At 38.5% G+C, this 26,437-nt stretch overlaps 1 protein-coding gene across 1 annotated transcript; it reads left to right on the forward strand.

Annotated features, from left to right (window-relative positions):
• Positions 1 to 1,135: 1,135 nt before the first annotated feature.
• On the forward strand, positions 1,136 to 24,785 carry NUFIP2 (nuclear FMR1 interacting protein 2). Its single transcript, XM_082679603.1, has 4 exons — positions 1,136 to 1,483; positions 6,847 to 8,571; positions 20,008 to 20,040; positions 21,818 to 24,785. Exons 1-4 carry the CDS (start codon positions 1,204 to 1,206, stop codon positions 21,868 to 21,870), a joined length of 2,091 nt encoding a protein of 696 aa, XP_082535729.1. The 5' UTR covers positions 1,136 to 1,203; the 3' UTR covers positions 21,871 to 24,785.
• Positions 24,786 to 26,437: the final 1,652 nt, after the last annotated feature.

The following is a 26,437-nucleotide window of genomic DNA, read 5'->3' on the forward strand; positions in this document are numbered from 1 at the left end:
ATGTATTATACATACATACATATTCAGTTTAAGAAATAATTATACAGCAAATATATGTGTAATCACCAACTAGGTCAAGAAATAAAATATTATCAGAGTGCACCCCTGTGCCCCCATCACAACCGTTTTCTTCCTTCCTGAGTAACCACTGACCTGACTAAACATTTAAAAATCAGGCTGTGATGTGATAATGCAGGATAAGTTAAATCAATATTAGAAAATGCAACCGAGTATTTCTTTAAATTCCAATATTTTCCATATATGCAAAAAAAATTTTTTAACTTAACTTTTAAAGTGCTCTTTCACCCTCTTTCTCTCTTGAAACTCTTCACATTCTAAAACCCTTCTTAGTTCCACAGTTGACCTCACCTGCAGCGTTAAAACAAAACAAAACAAAACAAAAAAACCTACTTCAGTGTAGATTTTAGATTTTCATTCCTCCCACTCTCCCTTGCCTCCAACTACAAAGAAACAATGATTTAAACCCTTTGTGCTCTTTTAGAAAATTACACAGATACCCCATTGTGGAATCCTATAATCCCTTCGTGGAAAGGAAGAGATTAGCATATGAATACAAAGCAAAATGAATCCAGAATACAAAATGATCTACTGGATTGCGAAGCTCTTGTATTTTTAAAAATGTATTTATTTCCTCTTTTTGTATTGCCCCTTTAGTGGTCTCAGGGTTAAGGGAATTGAGCTTCCCCTCTGGTTACCCGGAAAAGGATTTAGAAAGAAAAAAAAAAAGCCAATAGATTCTAGGAGATGCAAAACCAACAGATGGCTCCCAGAGCCACTGGAATCGCCAGTGGAATCTGCTGCCCTCAACATGAGCTAGCTTGCGGGCGAGAAGTGTAGAAAGTGCTGTTCGCAGACTGCGCAGTGAAGGAGAGAAAGCGACAGAAGAGAGAGCCATAGTGCTGACGTTGAAGGCCCGGCCCTGTAAGGTTGCATAGGGTAAGTGGCGTTGGCCAGCAGGCAGTGGCTAAGGGGAAGGAAAGAGGATTTGGGCTAGGGGCGGGGCCAGAGGCACAGCGTGGCTCCTGATTGCTGGGGTGCGGCTGCCAATCTCGCAGAATCGCTCGGTTAACCAGTGCGCTTGCGAGACGCGCTCAGATATACTGAGTGAGCCCTGAGAAGCAGTCTCAGATCCTGACGGTGCAGCAGCCCGCAGCCTCAGCTAGAGAGTCCCAGCCGCTTTCAATGGAGGAGAAGCCCAGCCAGCCACAGCCTCAGCACCATCACAGCCACCACCATCCGCACCATCACCCCCAGCAGCAACAGCAGCAGCAGTCGCACCACCACCACCATTATTATTTCTACAACCACAGCCACAACCACCATCACCACCACCATCACCAGCAGCCTCACCAATACCTGCAGCATGGAGCCGAGGGCAGCCCCAAGGCCCAGCCAAAGCCGCTGAAACATGAGCAGAAACACGCCCTCCAGCAGCACCAGGAAACGCCGAAGAAGAAAACAGGTCCGGGAGGGAGGACGAATGGGGGAAGGGGGATGGAGGTGGGGGGTAGGGGAGATGGGGGTGGGGCTGGATCGGGGAAACGCGGACGGGGTCAGGGTGTGTGTGCGTGTGTGTCCGTGTCCTGCGGGTCTGGGGAAGCCCCCTTTCATTCTCCGAAAGCTCGGGCTGGGCCCCGGGGTTTGCAGCGCCCTCTTCTCCTCAGCATGGGAGAGGCCCAACCAGGCCAGTGTGACCTTCCCGGCCCGGACTGGAGGGAGACCCGGAGGGTCGGCCTTGGAAGTCTAGGCTTATATTCCTTTCTCGTTTACTTTCTTGCGGCCCCGGAGGGACCCTAATTTGGGGGCCCTGAGTTGGGGGTGAACCTCGCCCCCCCAGGAAAGTCCTTCGGGTGTAACTCAGGAAGGCCTAGCGAATTCCGACTCGGGTGGCGTCGCGAGACCCTTTTGCGTACGGCGATGAGAGGGTAGGGGGGCAGAGTTGAGGAAGTGTCTTCCCTCACCCGCCACCCCAAGCCCACCTGTGGCCTTGGGGTTCCCCGTCTGGGGGGGCGGTTGGGACCCCTCGACTCTCGGGTCATTTCCACCCCTAGACGCCCCTTTCGGGCACCGCACCTCGCAGTCTATCCCCGCGGCTCCCCCCGAGGCCGGCGCCCCGGGCCCGCTCCCCCCAAAGCCGGCGCGGCTGGAATGTTCTCTCCTCCTCGCGGGGCCGCTTCCTGTCCGCCATGTTGGAAGCCGATTCCTGTCACCGACTCCGGCCCACTGAAGAGCGGAGGGGGAACAGTGTCGAGGGGCGCACGGCGCGGCCGAGCCGGGTGGCTGGGGATCCCCCTCGGCGTCACCTCGCTTCCCGCCCTGCGGGGGCGCCGCCGCCCCCGGCCCGCGGCCGCCCCTCCCCCCGTCGCCGGCCGGGTTGTGTAACCCGGTGGCGGCCGCGCGGCCCCGGGCGGGTCCCTGGGGTGAGGGGCGGGGGCGGTTGGGGTGGGGGAGGGAAGCGGCCACGAGGGGAGCGGCCTGCGCCGGGCCCCGCGTGCTGGCGGCCGCATTTCCCGCTCCCGGGTGCGGCGGGAGGCGCGGGCGGTCGGGGCGGGGAGCCGGCCTCGAAGCGGGGCTGAGGGAGAAGGAGGCCGCGGGCGGCGGCCGCGAGCGCTACTGGGGCAGGAGGGCTTGGGCGGGGGGGCGGGAGGGATACATTTTGGGTAGAGGCGGTGCCTGAAGACCGGGTGGGGTACCCAGCGGGAACCAGGCTCCCCGGTCACGAGTTTCTCTGCCACAGGAACCTCGTCTCCTGCCAGGTTCGCTCACGACTCCGCCTCTCAGGCTTTCACTTGGGCCCTTTCCTTCTAGCAGCTCATTTTTACAAAAAAAAGCTTGTTCTATCTCTCTCCAACCACCCCAACATTTATTTTCCGGGCTTGGGCAGAGGTTTTGAGGAGAGAGATTAGAAAAATGTTTGATTGAATGGTAGAGAGGGCGACGTTTTTTTGACCCCTTTTTCTTGCCCTTAAGGGTGAACCGAGGTGGCTCATCCATGAGGTTGGTGCACTACCATCTTGCCTGGGAGGAGACTTTTTTTCCATGTTAGAAAGGAAAGGTGTTTTCCGATTTTAAAACCGATATGGATCCCCAAACTCTTCTTTTTAACAAATGTTAAATTGAGGGCAAAAGTCATTTTAGAAAACATTTGAAAAGAAATGAACTTAAAAGTTTATAACCACGCAGATTAAAAAAAATAATGGTTCTTTATAAGTTGAAACGGTAGGAGAATGAATGTTAAATCCTGCGTGTCAAATTTGATATAAGCAGTTACTGAGAGCTGGAGAAAAACTGCTTTTCTATTGCAGATTTAATAGTACTTGAAGAGTGAAATTGGAATGTCAGCTTTTCCATTTTGGGGGGTGGTAGGGACTGATGGTGTGCAGTAGAAATGAACATTAAATTTGTTGAGTATTTAATCCTAAGGATTTGGAACAGTTTAAAAACTGTTAGAAACTATGTAATACTAGATCTTTTTAACGTTAGGGTTTTTTCAACTTCAGGTGAAAAAAATCTTACTATGGTTACTTGGACTATAAGGCAGTATTACAGTTCAGATTGGAAAATTCAGTTTTGTCTGTCACGTATTAATATACTCCTGCAGGACTCCTCTCTACTTATGGGGGCAGCCCCTGAACCATTCAAGGTGGCATCCTTCAAATTATAATAGTTTGTCTTATCCTGAAAGGGAATAAATAGGGGAAACTGGGTTTAGCAGTTCTGAGAGAATGTAAACAATTGGGGTGAGCAGCTTTTCTTGTGTGGCCTGGTCACACCACTGTTGCTTCAGCATGCATAGTGCTAATTTATTAAGAAAACTTGTGAGGATTTTTGAAATGTGCCTGTAACGTGTGGAGGTGGGCTTTTATGACCCATTACCCATAAACCTGTAAAGAGTAACAATTTTTCTTTATCCAGAAGAGGGAGCAAGAGAGGGACAAATGCAAATTCATTCGGTAATTTCAGATACTAATCCAAAAGCTAGATTTATCAGAACTCCAGTTCTGCTGAGTCCTTTTGAAGTAGGGTTAGGTGCTTTAGCATGGCAACCCTAAATAATAAAAGCACTTGGAGACTTTTGATTTCTCTCAGTAATTCTATAGTGTTTACCTTTTCTTTCAATATCTAAATTTTTAAAAGAAAATATCTCTTCGACAGACTTTTTGCAACCAACAAAGTTGCCATGGGAAAATTTTTATATGGTTAAATGGGAAATATTTTTTGTTGTTAAAACTTGGGGGGTGGAAGTATAGTGGCTTCTGGGTGGTTTTTAAGTTGGTGATTTCTGATATCAGAGCCATTAAATAGGAAAAATTTTATTTTAAAGTCTTGGCTTTGGTCCAGCTAGTTTGGACTTTGGATTATTTATTTATTTTTGTGTTTAAGACTGCTTATGTTTGAGATCTGAAAAGTTATGACTAATTGGCCCAAGGGTACAAGCCTTTGTTTTAGCCTGTTAGTATGTTAAATGGTATATATAGTTCTCATTGGTCTAGAGTTGTGCACTGGTAAACTTGTATCTGTTAAAAACCGTTGAGAGTCTCTGTCAAAATTTCTGCTTTTCTAGAGAAAAATAAGAACCTTTTAGAAAACATCCTAAGCAGTGATCTCTGCTGTTTCATAGAATTTTTCCACCAAAAGTTTGATTTGATTGGCTATCATAGCTTTTTTAGCCAGCCAAAAAATAAAATGTACCTTTACAGAAGTTAAGAACTTCTACAAAATATATTCTCTCATGAAACAAGTTCTGTGCCACTATATCTCAAGAATGATTATGCCTTAAGTATGTTTTCTTAAGTTATTTCCTGAAAGTTTATATAATATAATTTGCTCATTTCTCTGATGTGGAGTGACTTAAAATTATAGTAAACAGTGTTGTGAATCTTCTCAGTTTGTTCTGTTTCACATTAAGTTCTTTTAAAACAATGGTTCTCAGGCCTTAGAAAAAATCTTAGTGTCCCTTCTACTCTTAAAGTATACAAAGAACTTTTGATGTGGATTATGTCTATTGATATTTACCATATTGGAAATTAAAACAAATCTCAAAACAAGAAAATACAAGCTCATGTGCCTTTTAGCCTTGACAGGCTAAAGGCCCAAGAGAATGAATGAGAGTGACAAATTATTTATTCCTTTTGGAATACTAAATACTAGGAATACTAAATACTATTGGATTTCCCCCCCACCCCCTGAAAAGCTGCCTTAAATGAGTGTGAGTGTGTGTCTGTATCCATCCTTCTCTTGGATCATGTATCTAATGACTTGACCTCAAGATGCTTTAGGGAACATTTCACAGTAAGGTAGATAAGTTGTAATGCTATTTTACTAGTAAGGAAGTGAGAAAAGTTGTTGACCCGGCTGAATCACCTATAGTAATAAGCTGATTCTGGTGACTGAAGTTCTTAAATTAAACTTGAATACCATAACACTTTTTCAAATTAGATACCTTTCATTGTAGTTTTGTTAGTATCTTACTGAATCATTTGGTTAGGCAGTATGACATAGTGATGGGAAACCATGTTCCAGACAGACTGGAGTTCAGCTTTCCAGTTCTTCCACTTTGTGACTTGGACAAGTCCCTTAATTTCTCTGAGAGTCTGTTTACCCAAATATAAAATGAAGAAAATGTATCTATAAGAGTTAGTACATAGGTGCTTGGGTTTCATACAGTAGTAGTATGATTTAATGTCTGGGAAGTGTCAATGAATTTAAGACCACTTTTTTTTTTTTTTTTTTTGCGGTACATGGGCCTCTCACTGTTGTGGCCTCTCCCATTGCGGAGCACAGGCTCCGGGTGCGCAGGCTCAGCGGCCATGGCTCACGGGCCTAGCCGCTCCGTGGCATGTGGGATCTTCCCGGACCGGGGCACGAACCCGTGTCCCCTGCATCGGCGGGCGGACTCTTAACCACTGCGCCACCAGGGAAGCCCAAGACCACTTTTGAAAAAGTTCACAAGTGTTAGATTTTTGTTTCACAGAATGCAATAGGAACTGCTTATGGTGACCACCAGCCATGTATGGTTTCATAGAAGTGGAATCTTTAATTTTGTTGTAATACTTAGATTTACTGTATCAGTATAACTTGATTTTTCCCAGAAGGTAGCTCTGTTCTTTTTTTTTTTTTTTTTTTTAAGTTCAGATTCTGTTTATTCATGTTCTTGGAAGGAAAAAGTACTAACTGAACTAAGAAAAACGACTTCCAACTTTTGTGTAGCTCCTCTCTACCTCCACCTAACTCTTTTTTTTTCATCCTTTAAGTCTTGATTTAAATGTCACTTTCTCAGTTGAGCCTTCCTTGTCCCTCATTCTACATTCAGTACTCTAAGCTCTGTTCTTAATTGTAAAAAAATTTTACTTATTTGTTTATATTTAAATTGTTTATTTATTTATTTAGGCTGCACTGGGTCTTCGTTGCAGCGCGCAGTGTTTAGTTATGGTATGTGGGATCTTAGTTCCCCCACCAGGGATTGAACCTGGGCCCCTTGCATTGGGAGCATGGAGTCTTAACCCCTGGACCACCAGGGAAGTCCCTATAAAGGAAATTTTATAACAGCCTTGTGAGAATGATGGGAAGGTTGATCCTGTTAGGTGAGAGATATTATGCTTAAGATGTCATCTTCTTTCTGACCTTAGACTCTGGTTTGATACCAGGTCAGTTCTGTCTCTTGCTTAGTAAACTTCCTAATCTGTGAAATGGGACTGACAAGTGTTTTCTCATAGTTATGAAATAATAACATAAAGCTGAAGTCATAGTGTCTAGTACGTTGTAAATGAATAGTTGTTAAGTGTTATGTACATATTGTAATTTTTTTAACCTTTTTTTCCCTAGGCTATGGTGAACTAAATGGTAATGCTGGAGAAAGAGAAATATCTTTAAAGAACCTGGGTTCTGATGAAGCCACCAACCCTATTTCCAGGGTCCTCAATGGCAACCAACAAGTTGTAGACACTAATCTGAAGCAGACTGTAAAGTCCAGCACCTTTGGGAAAGCAGGAATTAAAACCAGGAATTTCATTCAGAAAAACAGTATGGACAAAAAGAATGGGAAGTCTTATGAAAATAAATCCGGAGAGAACCAATCTGTAGACAAGACTGATACCGTAGCAATTCCAAATGGTGTTGTAACAAATAATTCTGGCTATATTGCTAATGGTTATATGGGCAAAGGAGCAGATAATGATGGTAGTGGATCTGAGAGCGGATATACCACTCCTAAAAAAAGGAAAGCTAGGCGCAATAGTGCCAAGGGTTGTGAAAACCTTAATTTAGTGCAGGACAAAATAATGCAACAAGAGACCAATGTCCCAACCTTAAAACAGGGACTTGAAACTTTCAAGCCTGACTACAGTGAACAAAAGGGAAATCGAGTAGATGGTTCAAAGCCCATTTGGAAGTATGAAACTGGGCCTGGAGGACCAAGTCGAGGAAAACCTGCTGTGAGTGATATGCTGAGGAAAAGCTCTGATATTAAGCCTGGTGTGAGCAGCAAAAAGTTTGATGATCGGCCCAAAGGAAAGCATACTTCTGCTGTTGCCTCCAAAGAGGACTCGTGGACCCTATTTAAACCACCCCCAGTTTTTCCAGTGGACAATAGCAGTGCTAAAATAGTTCCTAAAATAAGTTATGCAAGCAAAGTTAAGGAAAACCTCAACAAAACTGTACAGAACTCTTCCGTGTCACCATCTTCATCTTCATCCTCTTCGTCATCTACTGGGGAAACTCAGACCCAATCTTCAAGTCGATTATCCCAGGTCCCTATGTCAGCGCTGAAATCTGTTACTTCGGCCAGCTTCTCTAATGGGCCAGTTTTAGCAGGGACTGATGCAAGTGTGTATTCTCCTGGGGGTCAGCCACTGCTAACTACTGCTGCTAATACTCTAACACCCATCTCTTCTGGGACTGATTCAGTTCTCCAAGACATGAGTCTGACTTCAGCAGCTGTTGAACAAATTAAGTCCAGCCTTTTTATCTACCCTTCAAATATGCAAACTGTGCTGTTGAGCACAGCACAAGTGGATCTACCCTCTCAGACAGATCAGCAAAACCTGGGGGATATCTTCCAGAATCAGTGGGGTTTATCATTTATCAATGAGCCCAGTGCTGGCCCTGAGACTGTTATTGGGAAATCATCAGATCATAAAGTGATGGAGGTGACATTTCAAGGGGAATATCCTGCCACTTTGGTTTCACAGGGTGCTGAAATAATCCCCTCAGGAACTGAGCATCCTGTGTTTCCCAAGGCTTATGAGCTGGAAAAACGGACTAGTCCTCAAGTTCTGGGTAGCTTTCTAAAATCTGGGACTACTAGTGAGAGTGGAGCCTTATCCTTGGAACCCAGTCATATAGGTGACCTGCAAAAAGCAGACACCAGTAGTCAAGGTGCTTTAGTGTTTCTCTCAAAGGACTATGAGATAGAAAATCAAAATCCTCTGGCGTCTCCTACGAACACTTTGTTAGGCTCCGCCAAAGAACAGAGATACCAGAGAGGCCTAGAAAGGAATGATAGCTGGGGTTCTTTTGACCTGAGGGCTGCTATTGTATATCACACTAAAGGTAACTTATTTGTTTCCTATATGAAGGTTCTTACTGGTCATTTTAATGTACATTTATTGCCTGTTGTATTAAGAGTGAAATTTGGAAGCTACTATGAGATTCTTTAAGAATTCCAGAGCTTAGTTGAGAATAACAATGTTGATAAGCAGCTGATATCAGACTCTAATTCAGGGTCTTTGAAAACAGTATGGTTAAGGTTTAGAAGGAATGTTCACTTTTCCAACTTAAAAGTGTTTCTTTTTATATAGACAAGGATAATTGACCTCCTGCCTTTTGTTCAAGGAATATTAAATTTTTTCTTTGAACAGGTGTTGCCTCTCCTTTGCTTTTTATATCATATGCTGCTTTATTAGTGAGCTCACTTGTTTGTTCTAATTTGCTTAAAATGAGTAGGAGCAGTGTTTTGGAGGAGTCCAAAAAGGTGGAGTGTCAACTAATTTTTTCTCTTATAAGAAGGAATAACGGGTGCTAAAAGGTAGCTAGAAAATAATCAAACTACAATGGCAGGTACAATCATCATTGTATGGACCAGGCTCTTGGGAGTCTGTGCCTGTTACAGCCCCAAAGCCCATGTTAAAAAAGAACCAGATATCTTTCAAGCTCCATGTTAATAACCTTCTTAGGATAAGGCTTATTTGTGTCTTAAGGAAAAATTTGCTATTTGGCATAACTAATTTAAATCCTTAAAATAATGTTTTTTTGGTTTGTTTGTTTTTGCAGTATTTTTGTAGCCGTTTTTTAAAATTTATTTTTTATTGAAGTATAGTTGAATTACAGTGTTGTGTTAATTACTGCTGTACAGCAAAGTGACTCAGTTATACATATATACATTGTTTTTCATATTCTTTTCCATTGTGGCTTATCACAGGATATTGAGTATATAGTTCCCTGTGCTATACAGTAGGACCTTGTTGTTTATCCATTCTATATATACCAATTTGCATATGCTAATCCCAAACTCCCACTTAAAACAATGTTTTTTGTTTCATGAATGATGTTTACAAATGATGTTACAAGTACCTCTGTGCTTTGGAGAACAGTGGTTTTCAGTTTTCCTTCTCTACCTCCCCCACCTCCCCTAACAGAAATCTATACCCCATGCGTGCATGCACACGCCTAATATATACTGCACAGTCCCATTTTTAACAGTAGCTCATTTAGGCAATGATTTGCATCTGCAGCGAAGAGATAGCATATCAGATAATAGGGGTAAGGTAATTACCATATTCTCCCTGGAAGAATCACTGCCTCATAGATGAATAACAAAGCTATTTATGTGACTTCTAAGCAAATTACCTAGTCTCCATACTTTAGCTGCAGATTGTAAGACATTTAGTAAAATAAGCAGATATCCTTTTAAATTTTTCTTCCTTTAAAAAATAGGAGTAAATAGTAGAATTGCCTTCTGGGAGTTTAGGAGTAGAAATCCTGGCAGATAAAATTACCTGTTTTCACTTTTCTCCAGCACTGCTCTTCGGAAGTAAATACGCGTTAATCAAGAGCTGGGTGTTTTTAGGAAAGTTAGGGTAAAAAAGAAATACTTAGTTTCTTAAGACATTGATTAATTATATGTTAAATTCTGCCAGGGGAGTTGGGTGTTTTTGATATTTTCTGTGCCATCTGCCCTCCAGAGACCGCTGTACTTGGAAAATCTTTACTTTATACTGGTGGTGGTTGTGTGAGCCTGAGAAGATATCTGGTTGTGTTATGTTCTCCCACAACCTGGAAAAATTCTGGGACAAGTTGTTCCATTGGGAGCTTGGTTGTTGGTATTATGTATGATGTTTATTATGGAGAAATGCAGGCCTTTTTAAATGGCAGTATTAACTTCTGTTTATTCTTAGGTATTCTGTGTATGCACTTGTCCTATAGATGGGCTAACTAACTGTGAAATCCATGGTATTTAGATAAGCTAAATACCCCTACATGGATGCAGTTGTACTTACTTTTGCTGATGTAACTGAAAGATTTGCTTTAGTAAAGTGCATCAGTTTGAGTTTTGTAATTGGACATTATTGAGATGAAATTGGTATTGATTTTTTTATTTTCCTCCCTAGAACAAACAGGTAATATTCAGTTCAATTAGGTCCCAAAGTGGCAGGTTCTTTGAATTCCTACCAAATCCATTAGGTCACTAATTTTTCTTTTATTTGAATTTGTTTTGGTCACAAACTTTTGAAGATATGAAGATCTTTTTCTTAAAGGAAGGCTTGCCCTTTTTTCAAGTGTTCTAAAAGAGGCAATAATCAGTGGGGCTTATTGGACTATCCTTTAAAAGAGCACTTGTATTATTTTCTTGATCCTTTAGTATGATCTTTAAATGTTCAAAAGTAAACTAGTACTGAGTAAGTTGAATGAAGTTAGACTTAGAATTGAAAGTTCTGTGCATACTTCCTAACTTCAAAAATAAGCCCTTCAGCAACTTTATTTGGAAATAGTGGGTAGGAGGGTGCATTATGTCAGTTCGACAGGAATGGCACATTTTTTAGATTAAATATTAATTACCTGTGGTCTTAAACATTAGTTACTGCAGATTTTAAAAATCTGAATGTTTAGTTGAGGGATGTGAAATGAAGATACAGTGAGGCATAAAAAAGGAATTGATGGGAATTCTTGTTCTTGGGATTTTTCTTATAGCTTTTGATATAAATATGCTACTAACTTTTCTTAAGAAGTAAGACTGTTAATCTTTGTGGTTTTGGGGGGAATATTGTACCATGACATAGCAGTACCAGTATTTAAGTTAAGAGGTAGGTCGTCTTCTCCTATTTATCTCAAGTGACACTTGAATTAAAACTTTAAAGTGATAATTTTTTAATTGATTATGAAAAACTTAAGTATATATAAGTATATAAATATATTTATGTATATTTAAAAATGGAGCCAAATAGTACAGTGAACCCCAATGTGCCCATCATCCAGCTTGAACATTTAGAAAACATTGTCATTCTTATTTCATCTACCCACCTCCACACTCTTAGGAGTTTTTAAAAGCAAATTCCAGGTATCAGCATTTTACTCATTGATACTTTGAGTATGTTAGGGTGATGGCTTTTAATGCACATACCCAAGACGTATAACCATTGCCACCTTCAAAGTAATTACTCAGAATGCTTAGTTAGTAGAACTCTTTGGTTTGTTGTCAAAGGCTTAGAATACTAGATCCTAACTTTCTGAGGTGATATCTTTAGTTTTGAAGTGGTCTAAAGTCATTTGAATCCAAGAAGTAACATTGATTGGTGTGAGTTGTGTGGTTAATGTGTTAATTTAAACCAGTTAATTTATCTTGCCTGGCTAATACTGCACTAAAGGATATTAAGCATTCAAAATGCTGACATTTTGGAGTATTCATTAAATAATTTGATTTGATAAAATTTACCCAGCACATAGAGGCGCAGGGGAGATAAATAGTGTAAGATTTAATTTTTGATGGTTGGGGTGAGTCAAAATGAAAGCTGTCTAGTATAAAATATTCCTAAGGCAGCTCTAGGCTATTGCATGAAATTTTAAAAAATTGTTTATGTATTACCTCCACAGGTGGCAGGTTATTGGCATAAGTGGTTTGATTCACTCGAGTTGGGTCCTGGATTGAAAGAAATTTTTAACTCACTGGGTGGTTCTAATTGCCGACTAGGATTGGGACTCTAGGTCTATAGAGAACTTTCCTCAGCTTAATTCTTTTTTTTTTCTTTTCTGTCACAGTTTTCTGTACTTCTAAGGAGTTGTGCAATAATTTGTTTTCCTCTTAATGTTGTACCTACCATAGGCCTAGTTGTGGAAGACTTGCTTTCACAGGATGAGTCTTTTCCTTTAAAGAACTTCAGTAGAGGAGAAAACAATAAACAAGTTTTAAGGCAAGGATTTTAAATGTCATAAGAAGGATAAAAATAAGAGATTTTAGTTGGGGGAGAGAGAGTTTCTTACTGGAGTAAAGGTAGGAAGAGCAAATGCAGGGTATGTTTTCCTGGAGGCAGTGGCATTTAAACTGGATTTTGACGGATGGGGTAAGATTTTTGACTTAATGAAAATACAGAGAACAGAAAGATAAAGAACAGAAAAGTTGGAAAACAAGTAAGGTAGGAAGATATCCATTTTGGATGTGGTGAGGGGATATAAAAGAGAAGGAAGGTAAATTGCCAGATCATGGAGGTTTTTAATTTCCATCTGGAGGCAGGGGGAGCCACTGAATATCAGGGAGATAGGCAAGTAGAATGAAGTAATTTAAACTGACAAAAGACAGGGGTTTTAATGCTATTCCTAATTCCTATGTACTTGGGCAAATCATTTATCATTTTTAGGCCTGGGTTTTCTAATTTTATAAAATAAGTATATCAGCCTTTGTTTTGTGTTACCAGATTGTACTCAACTGCTGTAAAAACTGGGTTGGTATTAAACAATTGACTTGTAGATCTCTGTTCGGGTAGATTAATGTGGCACCAATTTGTAGAGTAGATTAGAAGCCATTTTTCTGGTGACTAGAAGTAAAAGATTAGTCAGACTCTTGGAATAGTCCCGGCAGAGAAGTAACAAAGATTTCCCCTTTGTATTTGCAGTCATGTGAATGTATTATTCATCCAAAAATGAACAAACATTTATTTTTTTAAAGTTTTTAGATTGGGTAAGGGCAAGAGGGAACTGATAAATATTTCTACATCTGCAGGATAATGGGAAACAGGATTTTAAAAAAATTTTTATGTATTTTTTATACAGCAGGTTCTTATTATTTTATACATATTAGTGTATATATGTCAATCCCAATCTCCCAAGGGAAACAGGATATTGAGGAGGCAAGTTATAGTTAATTAAATTGATCCATAAAACTGATGGGAACTATACATACAGTTTATATATTTGTTCACAAAAAGATCTGAATATTAAATTTTCTCCCGTTAACACAGTGCTTAATAAGCCTTTTCACTGTATTGCATTTGCTCCATAATTGTGCCATCAAAGCTGTCTTTCTAATAATCTTATTAATAGGTACCTGCAGATTTGAGTTTGGTTTCAGTCCTAGCTGAATATCCTATTGGGAAGAGTCCTTTTTTCCCCTCTCTGTAATATGGAACATATAGGAATGTATGTGACAAGTAATTCTTAATAATTGTGTGAGATCCTTTTTTCCCAGTGACTTTCCATTTTAACATCCATACTGGGTACTTGATTTCTCATTAATTCTGCTTTATGAGTACAGTAATTTGCTACTAATCTGGAAGGTAACTTGTAAGGAATTTAATAGAAGCTAAAATTTAACCCCTAGATTTCATTAGCTGAAGTCCTGAGGGAAGTAATCACCCATGCTATAAAAACAGAAATTGTCTATTACTTTCATAGTAGTGGCAGTTTCATTGTAAGCAACTTGAATTTTATATTTAACCTTTAAAAGTAATCTGGAATAGAATAAGTGCTCCAAGTTTCGATTGTGTGTATTTAGAGGTTGTCCAGACAATTCTGTTGTCTGTTGGTGTTGCTCCAAATTGGGAATGTAGGATTGAGATTGATACACTGAAGAGTTCATTAAGCATCTACTGAAAAGGTGGTGACTTAACAACTACCTTAATCAACTTTACTTGAAAATGTACAGTATTTCTTTATGGGTATAGTCAAAATGAAAAGAAAAAGAAAAGGGTGGGGAGAAATTTCTGACAAGCAAAAGAATAGGTAGGTAGGTACAGTGACTGGTTGAGAAGGAGGAAGTCAGGATAGCAAAACACAGTGTTGGGATAGCCAGAAATCATCAAAAGACAGGTAAATCTAAACTAGAGAAAAAGCAGAATTTAAATTTATGCCACCACCCTTGCAGAATTTTACAGAAATTGATCTAAAATGTCTTAATAAGGGGTTGGAAGGCATGATTACTGATAAATTGATCTGGGGGTTCTCATTTGTGGGAATCAGCTTGTTTTGCCTTATATATGATTTCTTTTTGTGGGGAGCCATTACGTGCTTCTTAAAATGTTTATAAATGATTTTTTTTAAATGTTCTATTAAACTGGGACAGTAGTATCTTTCAGTTTTAAAGGCAAACAGTTAAGCTTTTAGTTAGCTTTAACCCTCTTCAGTCTTTTTCTTTGAAGGATTTTAGAATTAGAAGATTAATCTATTTGGTTGAACCACATGAAATTGCTGTTTTTGTAGGTCAAAACAGGTTGAATAATAGCAGTTTCAAATGGGTCTACCTAAAACTACTTTTCTATATTATTACTTCCTTGACTGATGTATGAGTAGTATTCCGTTCAAATCAATATTTATTTACTATGTCAAGCACTGTGTGTGGTGATAAGCAGATGAAAAGAGAGGGTTCATGTTATTAAGGAACTCAGTCTGATGGGGAAACATATGGAAAGAAATTACTAGTGTCATTCCTCTATAGAAAAATGCATTTAGAATATAGAGAAACTGCTAAGGTGAATGGGTGGGGTCAGGGGATGAGGGTAGTCAGGATTCAAAAAAGAAGTGAACGTTGGCTTATTTATTTGTAGAAGGAGAGTCAGAATATTTTAGGTGGAAGTGAAATAGTGTTTGAAGATTGCCAGTTATTCAGTTTGTTTCAAGGAAGGTGAATGGTGCAAGTTAAATCTTTAACTTAGTCATTGAATTTATTAATGTATCAGCCACTGTGTCAAATGCTAGAAATTTATTTATTTCATTTCTTATTTTTGGCTGCTTTGGGTCTTTGTTGCTGCGTGCGGGCTTTCTCTAGTTGCAGAGAGCAGGGGCTTCTCTTTGTCGCAGTGCGCGGGCTTCTCATTACAGTGGCTTCTCTTGTTGCGGAGCACTAGCTCTAGGTGCAGGCTTCAGTAGTTGTGGCTCGCGGGCTCTATAGCGCGGGGTCAGTAGTTGTGGCACATGGGCTTAGTTGCTCCGTGGCATGTGGGATCTTCCCGGACCAGGGCTTGAACCTGCGTCCCCTGCATTGGCAGGCAGAGTCTGAACCACTGCGTCACCAAGGACGCCCTACAAATAAATTTTATATGAGACATACACAGAACCAGTCTCCATGTAGGCAAGTGGGAATCCATTGAAATGTTTTGAGCAGTGTGGTCACTTTCAGATTTATATTTTTAAAGGAAGAGAATTATAACCATGGTGTAGAAAATAGAAAGTGAGGCTCAGTTAACTGCATAAGAGAGCAGTTAAAAGACAATTTCAGAAATGTGCATAGGATACCACTGCTTGAACCAGGGCAGTGGCACTGGGCTAGAGAAAAGGGGATAGGTAACTAGAAAGTTACAAATGTCTTAACCTTGGGTAAGAGTTGCAGTAGTTGAACACTCCCTCCCTGAATTCTCTAGTTTCCATTTCCTTAACTCTACCCACTCTTCCTACTTCCTGTATGTTTGATATAACCTTCCTGGTATCATTCTCTTTTTCTCAAATGTTGGTGCTCCTTCAGTCCCCTTTTCATGCTTTTGAACTCCTGGGTAATCTCATTTAATTCTGTTGCTGTGAATTAAGCTTAAGACTTCTTCAGCTGCTTTTATGCTGAGTTCAGACCACGTATATTCAATTCAACATCACACCAATTCTGTGTTTGTAAAACTGAATTCATTTTTTTCCTAAAACCTGCTCTTTCTTTCTTGCCTTCCCTCTCAGGGAATTAACATACAATACAAATACAGCCCTTATCGTTAGGTTTATATGGATCCTCTCTAACATCCCCATTCTTTTCTATCTCTAATACAACTGTCCTAAATTCTTTACTTCTGCAGTAACATTTAGTGGGCTCTTTTTCTGTATTGTCATTTCATCCATTCTCTTCAGCTGCCTTGAGGAATCATTCCTAATATTTAGTTAATAACCTCATATTTCTTCAGTAGGTTCCCTTCACCGATGTAATTAAATAACAAACTTTTCTTTATGAATGCTTTGTGCTCTTCCCCCAAAATAGCAAAAAGGCATTTTTCTTTGTCTAAATCTTTCCTTCTTGATGACTTTCAGCTTTGTTCCCTGAATAGTGTTGTTGTCTAAATCTTTTCCTCTTAGTGACTTACTAAATTACCTGTGACTGCTAAAGCCTGGGTCAGGAAACTTGTTTTATAAAGGACCAGATAGTAAATATTTTAGGCTTTGTGAGCCAGTCTCTGTTGTTATTGGTTCAGCCTTGTACACAAAAGCGGTGGGCGTGGCTCTGTTCCAGTAAAACTTTATTTGCAAAAACAAGTGGTATGTAGAACCCAGTTGGCTGACGGCTTTAAATTAGCACACCTTGTTTAAAATACCATCAAGCTTTGTTTGTGCTGATGTTTCTTCTACCTAGAAAAGCTACCTACCTACTCTACTAAGCTCACAGAGGCAGAGCATTTCCTTCTGTTTTTGTATCTATATCCCTATCCCCTAAGTAGTGCTTTTTAATCCACTTGGAATTAAGAACTTGTAGGTAATTGGGCATTTACTACAGGAAGCCTTGAGATAGGGAACTACATAGAAGGTAGTCTGCTTTAGAAAATTGAATGTTACATTTTATTCATTTGAGTGGCATTACTAAATATTTGAATTTTTAAAATTTTGATACAGTAAAATTTCAAATTTGGGTGGTGGTAGTTTAAATGATAGAATCATGACAAAATTGCCTACCAAGTTTGGCCCTGTGGCTGTTTCTCAATAACCGTTTACATAATTGGATGATGTGATTCCTGTTTTAAAAGAACTGGGAAGTTAGACGTGTGTGTGTGTGAGTGCATGTGTGTAGAAGAGGGCAGTGTTAAAAGTAAAAAGATAAATGTTATGCTATGTTATGATTCTGTATAGTTGAAGGTGCCTTCTGTAGGCTTCTTTATACTTGTTCAGCTTCTCTTGTTATAAAGTTAAACAGAAACTCATTTCATATTTAATGTCTGAATCCAGACTTTTGTAACCTGAAAGAGGGCAAAATGTCATTCAGTTCTTTCCCATGTATTCTCTGTCACTAGCTTCTTGTTAGTCTTTTTAGAGTGGTTGAAGCATGGCATATAATCCTGCAAACAATATTTGATTTATTTCCCCTTCTTTTTCATCTTAACTTGGAGTTTCATGGAAACATTAAATTCTAGTCAAGGAGATCAAGTTGCTACTAGTTATAGAAGTAATTGATATTAAATAGCAGGAAGGGGAATTGCATTCATTTCTCAGTACAACACTGCAGATAATGCTGATTTCCTGGCTGGAAGCTAGGCTGGCCCATGACTAATTTTTTAGCTAAGTCAGCATCCCTTTTCCCTCCTCAGGAGTCATAGTCAAATTCACTACTCCAGAGCCCATATATGAGGGTAATAAAATTTTCTTGCCAGAAATAATTTAAAATTATTAGAGTAGAATGTAAAACTGAATGTCCTAGTTGAAGCTAAGGAAATGTCTTCAATCCACTAAAGAAATGGGATGTTTGCAAATAGTTACTTTTGTCTTTATTCTAAATGTGTATGTTTACTCAGCTTTAGAAGTACAATAGTATGCTGCTACTGTGACTCTTGAATGTAGTGCCCTTCTCCCGCCCCCCCCTCCCCCACCAAAAACAGGGTGGGGCAGCGGCAGGTTGAGGTTTTCGGCTGGGAAGAGAAAGGAAAATGTTATAGCATAAGCGGGCTATAACAATGAAAAGTTCTATTGTTCTTTTCTTTTCTCAACATACAACTAAATATAGATGTATCTTTGCATTAAGCAGACTTTAAATAATGAGCATCAAGTAATCTGTGTATACACAACTCAGGAATTTATCTGTTGCAAAATGGGAGATTTCTGTACTTTAAAAGGGGGAAAGGTGGTTGGATTAATTTTTTCTGTAGTGAGGTCAACCAAAGGAAGGCTTATCTTCGGACTTCTTAAAGTAAGCCATTCTGAGATCCAGAAGTTTGTAGATAACAGCTCTAATGACTATTGCAGCTACTCCTAATTGCCTGAAACTAGTGGGATTAGAAATTATATTGAAGTGATAGATACATGAGTGCCATGACTAGAATTCCTTTCCTGATATATCTTCTTTTTTTTCCCAGATTAGACTGGTTGCAATTCTCTCTCCTTAGACCTCCTAGGAGATGGGAATTTTCCTGCCAATCTTTAGATGGGCATCTGCTCAGCAATTTAAAGGCCATAGCATCCTTCTAAGCTCTTGGACCAAGTGGCAACCAGTGCATTATTCCCAGTCTTTGTTTAGTCAGGGAATTGCTGTGATACCTTGAATGGGATTTTATCTGGGTAATTCTTTGATCATTTTGAATAATTAACCCATTACTCCAAACATCCAATTTTGACAAATTTTCAAAAAAATCTTAGCAGGTTTTTTAGAAGTGAGTTTGATGGGGTGGGGGCAGGGAGAATGTGATTCTACCATTCCCTAACCCCATCCATTCACATAAAACAAAAAGTAATAATTTTAGATCTAGACGACACTTACTTCCTTTTAGTCCTGGGGAGCTATTATATTGTACCTTAACTATAATCCATGTTCAGATGTATCTGATCTTAATGAGCTCCAGTTTTATTTTTCCTTAACTATAATTGGTTGCTGATAAATTATAGAATACAATTACAGACAGTCCAGTTATACAGAATAAAAATCACCTTTTTGTCTTTTCAAAATGGTAGTTATAGGGCCGTGGAAGAGCACTTATTCTCAGTGTTAGTTATAGGTCATTCCCATTACTAAGTAGTTTTTGTTTACATTAATCTCCTTTCAAGGAACAGTTCTTAGGTTCTTGTGGTGTAATAGTCGTCTACTGTCTTATTCCTCAAGGCTTCAAATATCCCTTCTGTGAAGCTTTTTCTTATGCTTCCAGGTAGAGTTTTTCTTGCCCTCTCTCTGTATGTCAGTACAGTTTGGTCATGTACCTACTTCCCTTATTCTAAGATACTAAAATAGGCACATGGTAAATGATCACATTTGAATGGAATTGGAACAGATAAGCGTTGTGTGTTATTAATAAATAGGTATGGATTGACATTTTGACCTTATGGGTTAAGAAGAGTAGGTTGGGTTTGTAGGAGAGAACTACTTACCTATAACACAGAGTTAAGTAAAATTTTAATAAGGCATTTTAAGTGTCAAGCTTAATTAAATTTGATGACTGCTTCATTCAAAAGACGTCGGCACCTTGTTGAAGGATGATGGGTTGACAAAAAATACTTGGTGTTTTTTAATAACAATGAGCTATTACAAAAAAACATTTTATCTGTAGCATGCATGTGCATATCTTTACTGTTTGTGCAGACAGATTGTTCTCTTGGCAATTTGATTTCAGGTAATAATTGATTTTCTGTAATCAACATTTAAGGCCATCTCAATGACACGCTCAAGAATTAAAGGAAAATATGAATATTTTGTCTGGGTTTCATAGAACCCAGCCCTACCTCCAGCCCAGCAATAATCCGTCTAGGTTTTTTAGGTTTAAAGTGAAAAGCATAGCTTTAAACTTTGCTCTACAAAACTTGGTGTATAAAAGTAATCCTTTTTTTCCTTCTTTGCAGAAATGGAATCTGTTTGGAATTTGCAGAAGCAAGGTAAGAATGGTTAGGTTACCTAAAATGTCCTTATGGCCAGTCTTTATCTGTATTTGTGTGATAGACAAAGGGTAGCCTAAGAACTGAAATTCATAGTTCATAAAAATATTAGCTGTTTTAAAAACCTTATTTGGGCTGTATATTCTCTGCAAAGAAGGTTAGAAATCTACAGAATAGCAGATTAGCTTCCTTCACTCCCGTAAACAAGATGTGAGTAGCAGGAGGGCAGAGGGACTGGATAATCCACATCTGGATAATTTGGAATTTTCAAAAAACTGAAAATTGCTTATCTTAATTATTGAGTGCTTTATTTCCAAATACAATAAAATATGTTAGTTGTGGGATACCTGAAATAAAGTGAGTATTGGTTTGGAGAGTCAGTCACTAATAATAGATTTTGGCTTTCAGAGCCCTGTAAGCCCACCTACAGGGCTGGATCCCACTTGCCATGCACCTTGCTAGTTAAAATAAGTGAATTTCAGATGAATGTGAAAGTCCTAGAATTTCAGAACTTGAAGGCATTAGAAATTCTGTTTTCTTACTACAAATTAGGAAACTGAGGCACAGAGGGGTTACTATATAAACTAGAAAGTGTCCGGACTAGAAAGTAAGATTCCCCGATTTTCCAGCATTGCTTCTTCTTCCATCCTCTCTCTTATTCTTAGGCCAGGTCTTTTTTGTCTAACACAGCCATGACCTGAAAATAACTAGCAAGCTCTTAAATTATTTTGAATTGCTTTCTGTGTACCTCCTTATTCAAACACACATTTAAAACATAGACTAGAAAATATACCCTGCAGAAGTAGACCTACCTGTTTTTTACTCTAAAATGGTTATTAACTATTAAGAATTGAGCTTTGCCTTCCTGGCAAGCTGCTAATGGATGTCCCTTGGAGTTCTAGAAAGGATATTGTTTCTGGACTAAGTTAGATTGATTCTTAGCCTCAGGTGAGCTTGAATTCTTCGATATTATTTTCAGGCCTTTATACTTTTCTATTAGGTTGACAAGTTTTATTTTCATTAAAGCATGTGTACTTCAAAAAGTTCTTAGGGTAGATAGACATAGTATGTAATAAAAACATTGCTCTCCAGAAGAGGGGGGCATACAGATAAATAATGGGAATTTAAAATAACACTGGAGTCTTTGCCCAGACACATTCTGACTGTTTTGTACTTCAACCTAGGATATCCACAGGTTTTTGCTGTTGCTGAGAATAAAGTCTGGTGGTGCTATGGGAAATTAGAGGGAAGAAATAAGTAATAATTAGGACGGAACTGGTAGTTTTGCTTTAATTTAACCTGAAATTTTTGGTGCTAGGTGTTTCTTGAACAGTTCCTTAATAGACAATCCACATTTCTTAAATAAATTTTGACTTCATTTTGCTGAGAAGAACAAAAGAAAATAAATCTAAGTGTTTACTTTAGTATTGGATTATTGATGACTTAACCTTTGTCTGCTTTTTTCAAATGTGCTACTTTTATAATCAGGAGAAGCACATTGTCCTGGTTAATTGAACTCAACCCTCTTAACCTGTAGGCGTTGAGGCCCCTCACTGGCTCGAGGACCTTTATGCTGGGAATCCATTGAGGCGGATTTATTTGAGAAAAAGTGAATCACACGTGTGTTGATACAAAGAGGAAATGGCCTTTAAATTGTGTTTTCATAAAAGGAGTTTACATGATGATGGTTATTTGGGATTTGTTTTTTGAACATGGGCATTTGGGGATTTCAGACTTCGTTTTTATTTATGTGTTTATTTTTTAAACTTCCCTCCAGATCCCAAAAGGATAATCACTTACAATGAAGCCATGGATAGTCCAGATCAATGAAGGACCAGACTGCCTATTTGTAACCTTTCTGCAGCATTAGAGCCACCGTTCATGGGGGACACAAGGCTTTTATGCTCCTAGATCTTCAACGCAGCAGAGGAACCATAAGTAGAATCACAGGATAATATATACAAATATATATATATACACATATATATATATAGTTATTTAAAAAAAGGCACCTGAAAGTAATTAGACTTCTTAAGGAATCAAATTTATTTCAAGAGACTACACATGGTTATTTAATCTCTGGTACTGAATAGTTTTTTTTCTTTTTTCTTTTGTTAGTTTTCGTTTTTAAGTGTGAATGCAAGTGATTAATGAATATGGACTTATTAACAAGCGTGGTTCTAAAGTTCCTGCTGTCATCAACTTGGGCAACAAATGACCCACTGGAAAGGCAAATCCACTTAAAAGATCTCTGTATCTTGTTCTGTGACTAAAGTGATACACTAATCACGGGGAACCCAGAATGATTCAACATTTTTCCCCACTCCTCCCTTGATCTTTTGGTTATACTATGAGCCCTGCGAGAATGCTGGATAAAATGCCTTGAAGTTTGCAGGGGTGTATTTTTTTAGAGAATATGATTTGCATGTCTTGCCAGGAGTTAAGCAACCTCTGTGGGGTGTTGGGGAAATATTTTCTTTCTTTCCTTTTATTTTTTTGTGGGGTGGGGATAGGGGAGGGCATTGAAGTTCTACAGTTCTGGAATAGTTGGTGGTACATAGTTCACTTGGCTTTGGTTACATATTGGACTTTAATAAGTAAAGAATCCATGAGTGTCATTTAAAGAAAAGTTACAGAACAAACAATTGGCTTTAGATATTTAATATGGAAAAATACTCCTGTGCCCATATTTTAATGTAATTGTGTAAGTGGGAGCAAAAATATATTCTGCTTTTCAACTGTAGGTGCTCCGGACTTGCTCTCTGTCACTAACACTAAATGTGCTGTTTTTCTTGTTTTTCATCAAACATCTGAAGAGAAGCTTCTGTACCTTTCTGTAAATTCTCTTTTAATTTCTCAGAAATAATCTAAAGGGGGAAGAAAAAAGTCCATGAAAACTATGAAACTTCATGTTTTTAGCCAGTGAGGAGGTAATAAACCCTGCCTATAGAAGGTGTGTTTCCATTCAGACTATACTTCTGAGCTTATTAGCTTCTGATTATATCTTAATAAATATATTTTAATACTAGAGCAAATGGGTTTTTTAAAGAAAATAATGTGAAATTCTGGAAATTTTCTTTTGGGCAGAGAAGAGCATTAGCCCTGTCTTATCATCACATTACCATCCTGTTGCACTGCAGCTTGTATATAGCATGCTAAAATAAATTTTTTTGTGTGTGCAGAAACTAAGGGTCCAATTTAAGATTGGGTGGTGTTAGTGGCGTAAAAACAAGTTCTCTGGCCTGACATAGCATTGCGTCACACACACATAGAAATTAGTATATCCATGTATGTCAAATACAGGTTAAAATAGCAGGGCATTTATATAGAGAGATGTAGTCTTCTAATAAAAGTAGACTGGATCCCCAGGGGTATTTGGGGAGAAAGTAACTACTTTTGCTCAACCCTTTTGCTTAAGAAATGTCCAGTTTTGAGCGACTGTAGTATGGATGAGTTTTCTTGTTTTGTTGATTATTTGAGGCTTTTAACAAGTAGTTTGTGAAAGAAGCTGTTGGACTCAGCATAGAGTAGAGAAAATATCTTTATAGTCTGGATTTCTGCCCTGCTTAGATTTTAAAAGTATAAGCATGGATTGCCAATTCCACTTGATGTAAACAAAACTTTTATACATAATATATATATATAATAACTTATTGTATCAGTCCAGGTTCAGAAACTTGTGGTAGGCCAGTTCCAGATAGTTTCATTTCCCCTGTAAACTGTATCACTTTTACAGATATTGTAATTTTCAAATGTATAATATGTTTACAGATGTGCCCTGCATTTAGTCTGCCTTGTTCTATTTTGATTTTTGTTGAGTCTCCTGCCTGCTTGCCAAAAGCTAGGATGCTTCAGGCCCATGTACAATTGAAAGCAGAGGCATCCTTGAGCTTTAAAGCATTGAACAAACTGGAAAATGCACCATACCACATACTGAAGTGAAAGAAGTCTGTGTTTTTGTGTTTTTTTTTAAATAAAAATTTTCAAAAGGTTAAAAAAAAAGATACAAGGTTGATTAAAGGAAAAAAAAAAGGCTCCAGTTTGTTTTACAGGTTTTAAAGTTCTGCTGTGTGTTCAATTGCCTTGTGTAACCACTTGTCGCCTTAGGGCCAGATTCTCTCCCTCTCCCCTTGTCAGCCTCCTTTTTTTAAACATCCATTTTGCTTACCTGGAATTTGAAAGCTCTTCTGTGTCACAACTCACAAGAAACTTTCTGGGTTTGTGATATACAGAGGTTGAATGAATATATATTTTAAAAGGAAAAAAAAAAAAAAGCCCGCATCTGAATTTTTAATTTAGAAGCAACACTTACTTGAAAATACCTTTTGAAAGTTGTCATTGCTTTTCTACTTCCCTTCCACATCCCTCAGGCCTCCATGTTTAGAGAAGCCAAAAAGAGAATGTACCCCATCTCTGTGTCTGTCCAAAGGTTTTTGAGTCTCACTTCTAAATGAAACAATGCAACATTTCACTTTGATTTCCCCACTGAAATTTCCTTGATTATATGGTTAGAGGTATAGAGTTAGGGATGTCTCTTAACCTTCTGGAACCCCAGTGCCCCATAATTAACTGTCAGTATTTTGGGGGCATTGGGTTAATGGACTTACTTGCCTAGGTACAAGCAGGACTTTTGAGACATGTCTCCTTTGTGCTGTTTGGTAACACTTAACTCTACTTGTCGCAATCTTTCTTAGGTCCTCACACAATTCCTTACAGAGCACTTATTAAAAAAAGAAAAATCTTAAGAGTTGATGTTTTCTGATTATTTTGTGTAAGCTTCAGCTGTGATTAATTTAGCACATTTAAATAACATTGATGTGTTATTGTTCGGTATAAAGAATTTTTCTTCAACTCAGAGTATTAGTACTGTAGCATAAACCAAATACAGTCTAGAGGGGATTTTTAACATCCCTCCATTATAAAGACTGAAAAGGTGTGTGTCTGTGTGTGTGTTTGTTGAGTGCTTGTGTGTGTGAGAGAGAGGGAGATATTAAAAATTAGTAAATGAATGTGTGTAAGACATTATATTAGTATTCAGAGAATGAACTTGTATTTATTTTGTGCCATTTGTTTTCATTACACAAAATAAAGTCAGGTGGTTTTAATCCTTAAAAGGGTAGTATTTGAAAAATGGCACTAAGAATGAAATCATGACCTATTTTTTTAATAGCTATGAAGATACTAATTAAGGGTGAAGATTTCTTTTTAAATCTGTCTTGATTGTAGGTGTCTGTGTCACATACCACTCTCTTGTAGATGTCTTGAATAATTCCCCTTCCCCACAAAAGACAGGGTGTATTTATCTTTCTCTTCATTCACCCCACTTTGCTGAACTGAAGTTAATTCCATAGCCTTTCCTCTGACTTCAGTAATAATGAGCTTTCACATACAATGTATTTACAGCATCTGTAGTCAGCCCTTCCTCCTCCTCTACTTTCTAGGAGTGGATAGACAATAACTAGGAATTTGTTAATGGCAGTTTGTTTTTCCTTAAATGGCTGGAGAGGTTTAGAATTTTGCTGTTTTCCTTAATCATCTGCTTACCCTAATCATCACAGAATCTGCAAAAACTTTATAAAGGAAAAAAAGTGCTGCATTGTTTTTTCAAATAACCGTTTCTAGGGAAAATATGACAAACCTCAATGAGTGTTGTCCACAGTACAAAATGTGTTTCTTTCACAAAACATTACATAGCAGTGGTAGTTCCGTACTTGGTTGTTAGGCTTGTTGCTAACCCAGTTGGAGGCATCTAATGGTTTATTTTTTGCTGTAAACTTTTTTAGTGAAATTGTATGTCATGTACCAAATGGCCACAGTCAAGGAAATTTAGAAGAGGACTTTGAATAAGGAGGAAGTCATTCTTTCAAGGCTTTCTTCCTCAAGTTCTAGAAATAGATTAAAAGTCTACACTTTCCAAGGATTATGAGAATAGTTATGCCACTGAGCCATATCCTCAAATAACACATGATCCCTCTTGTATACCTGTGCTAACTGTAAAACAGACACTATAGTGGGACAAATACATATTATGATCAGGTCTGTTAATGCTGCACCAGTTGTAGATTCTGATCAGGCAGTGTCTTTTAATAGTCCTACCCATAATTTTACTGTTGAATTTTTAAAAGAAAGGGTAGAATTTGCTCAGCTTTTTTCCCCAAAAAATGTTGATATTTGTTTAAAGGGGAGGGGCAGAGGATAAGACTAAAAGAATAATAACTGCTTTATGTTTGCAGAGATGCATTAGGTTATCATTAGTTCTTAATATTGATGTTATTTTCATTAATGTAATTAATTGACAGAGCACCAGGATTCTTTTATTTTGAGAAAGATGGGCTTCTGCTTTAAGTATCTTAAAATGTTTCTTTTTAAATATACATCAATCTGTTCAGATGTGTGA

The sequence above is a fragment of the Grampus griseus genome, assembly GCF_964374135.1.
Source record: "Grampus griseus genome assembly, chromosome: 20".
In the NCBI taxonomy this organism is placed as follows: Eukaryota; Metazoa; Chordata; class Mammalia; order Artiodactyla; family Delphinidae; genus Grampus; species Grampus griseus.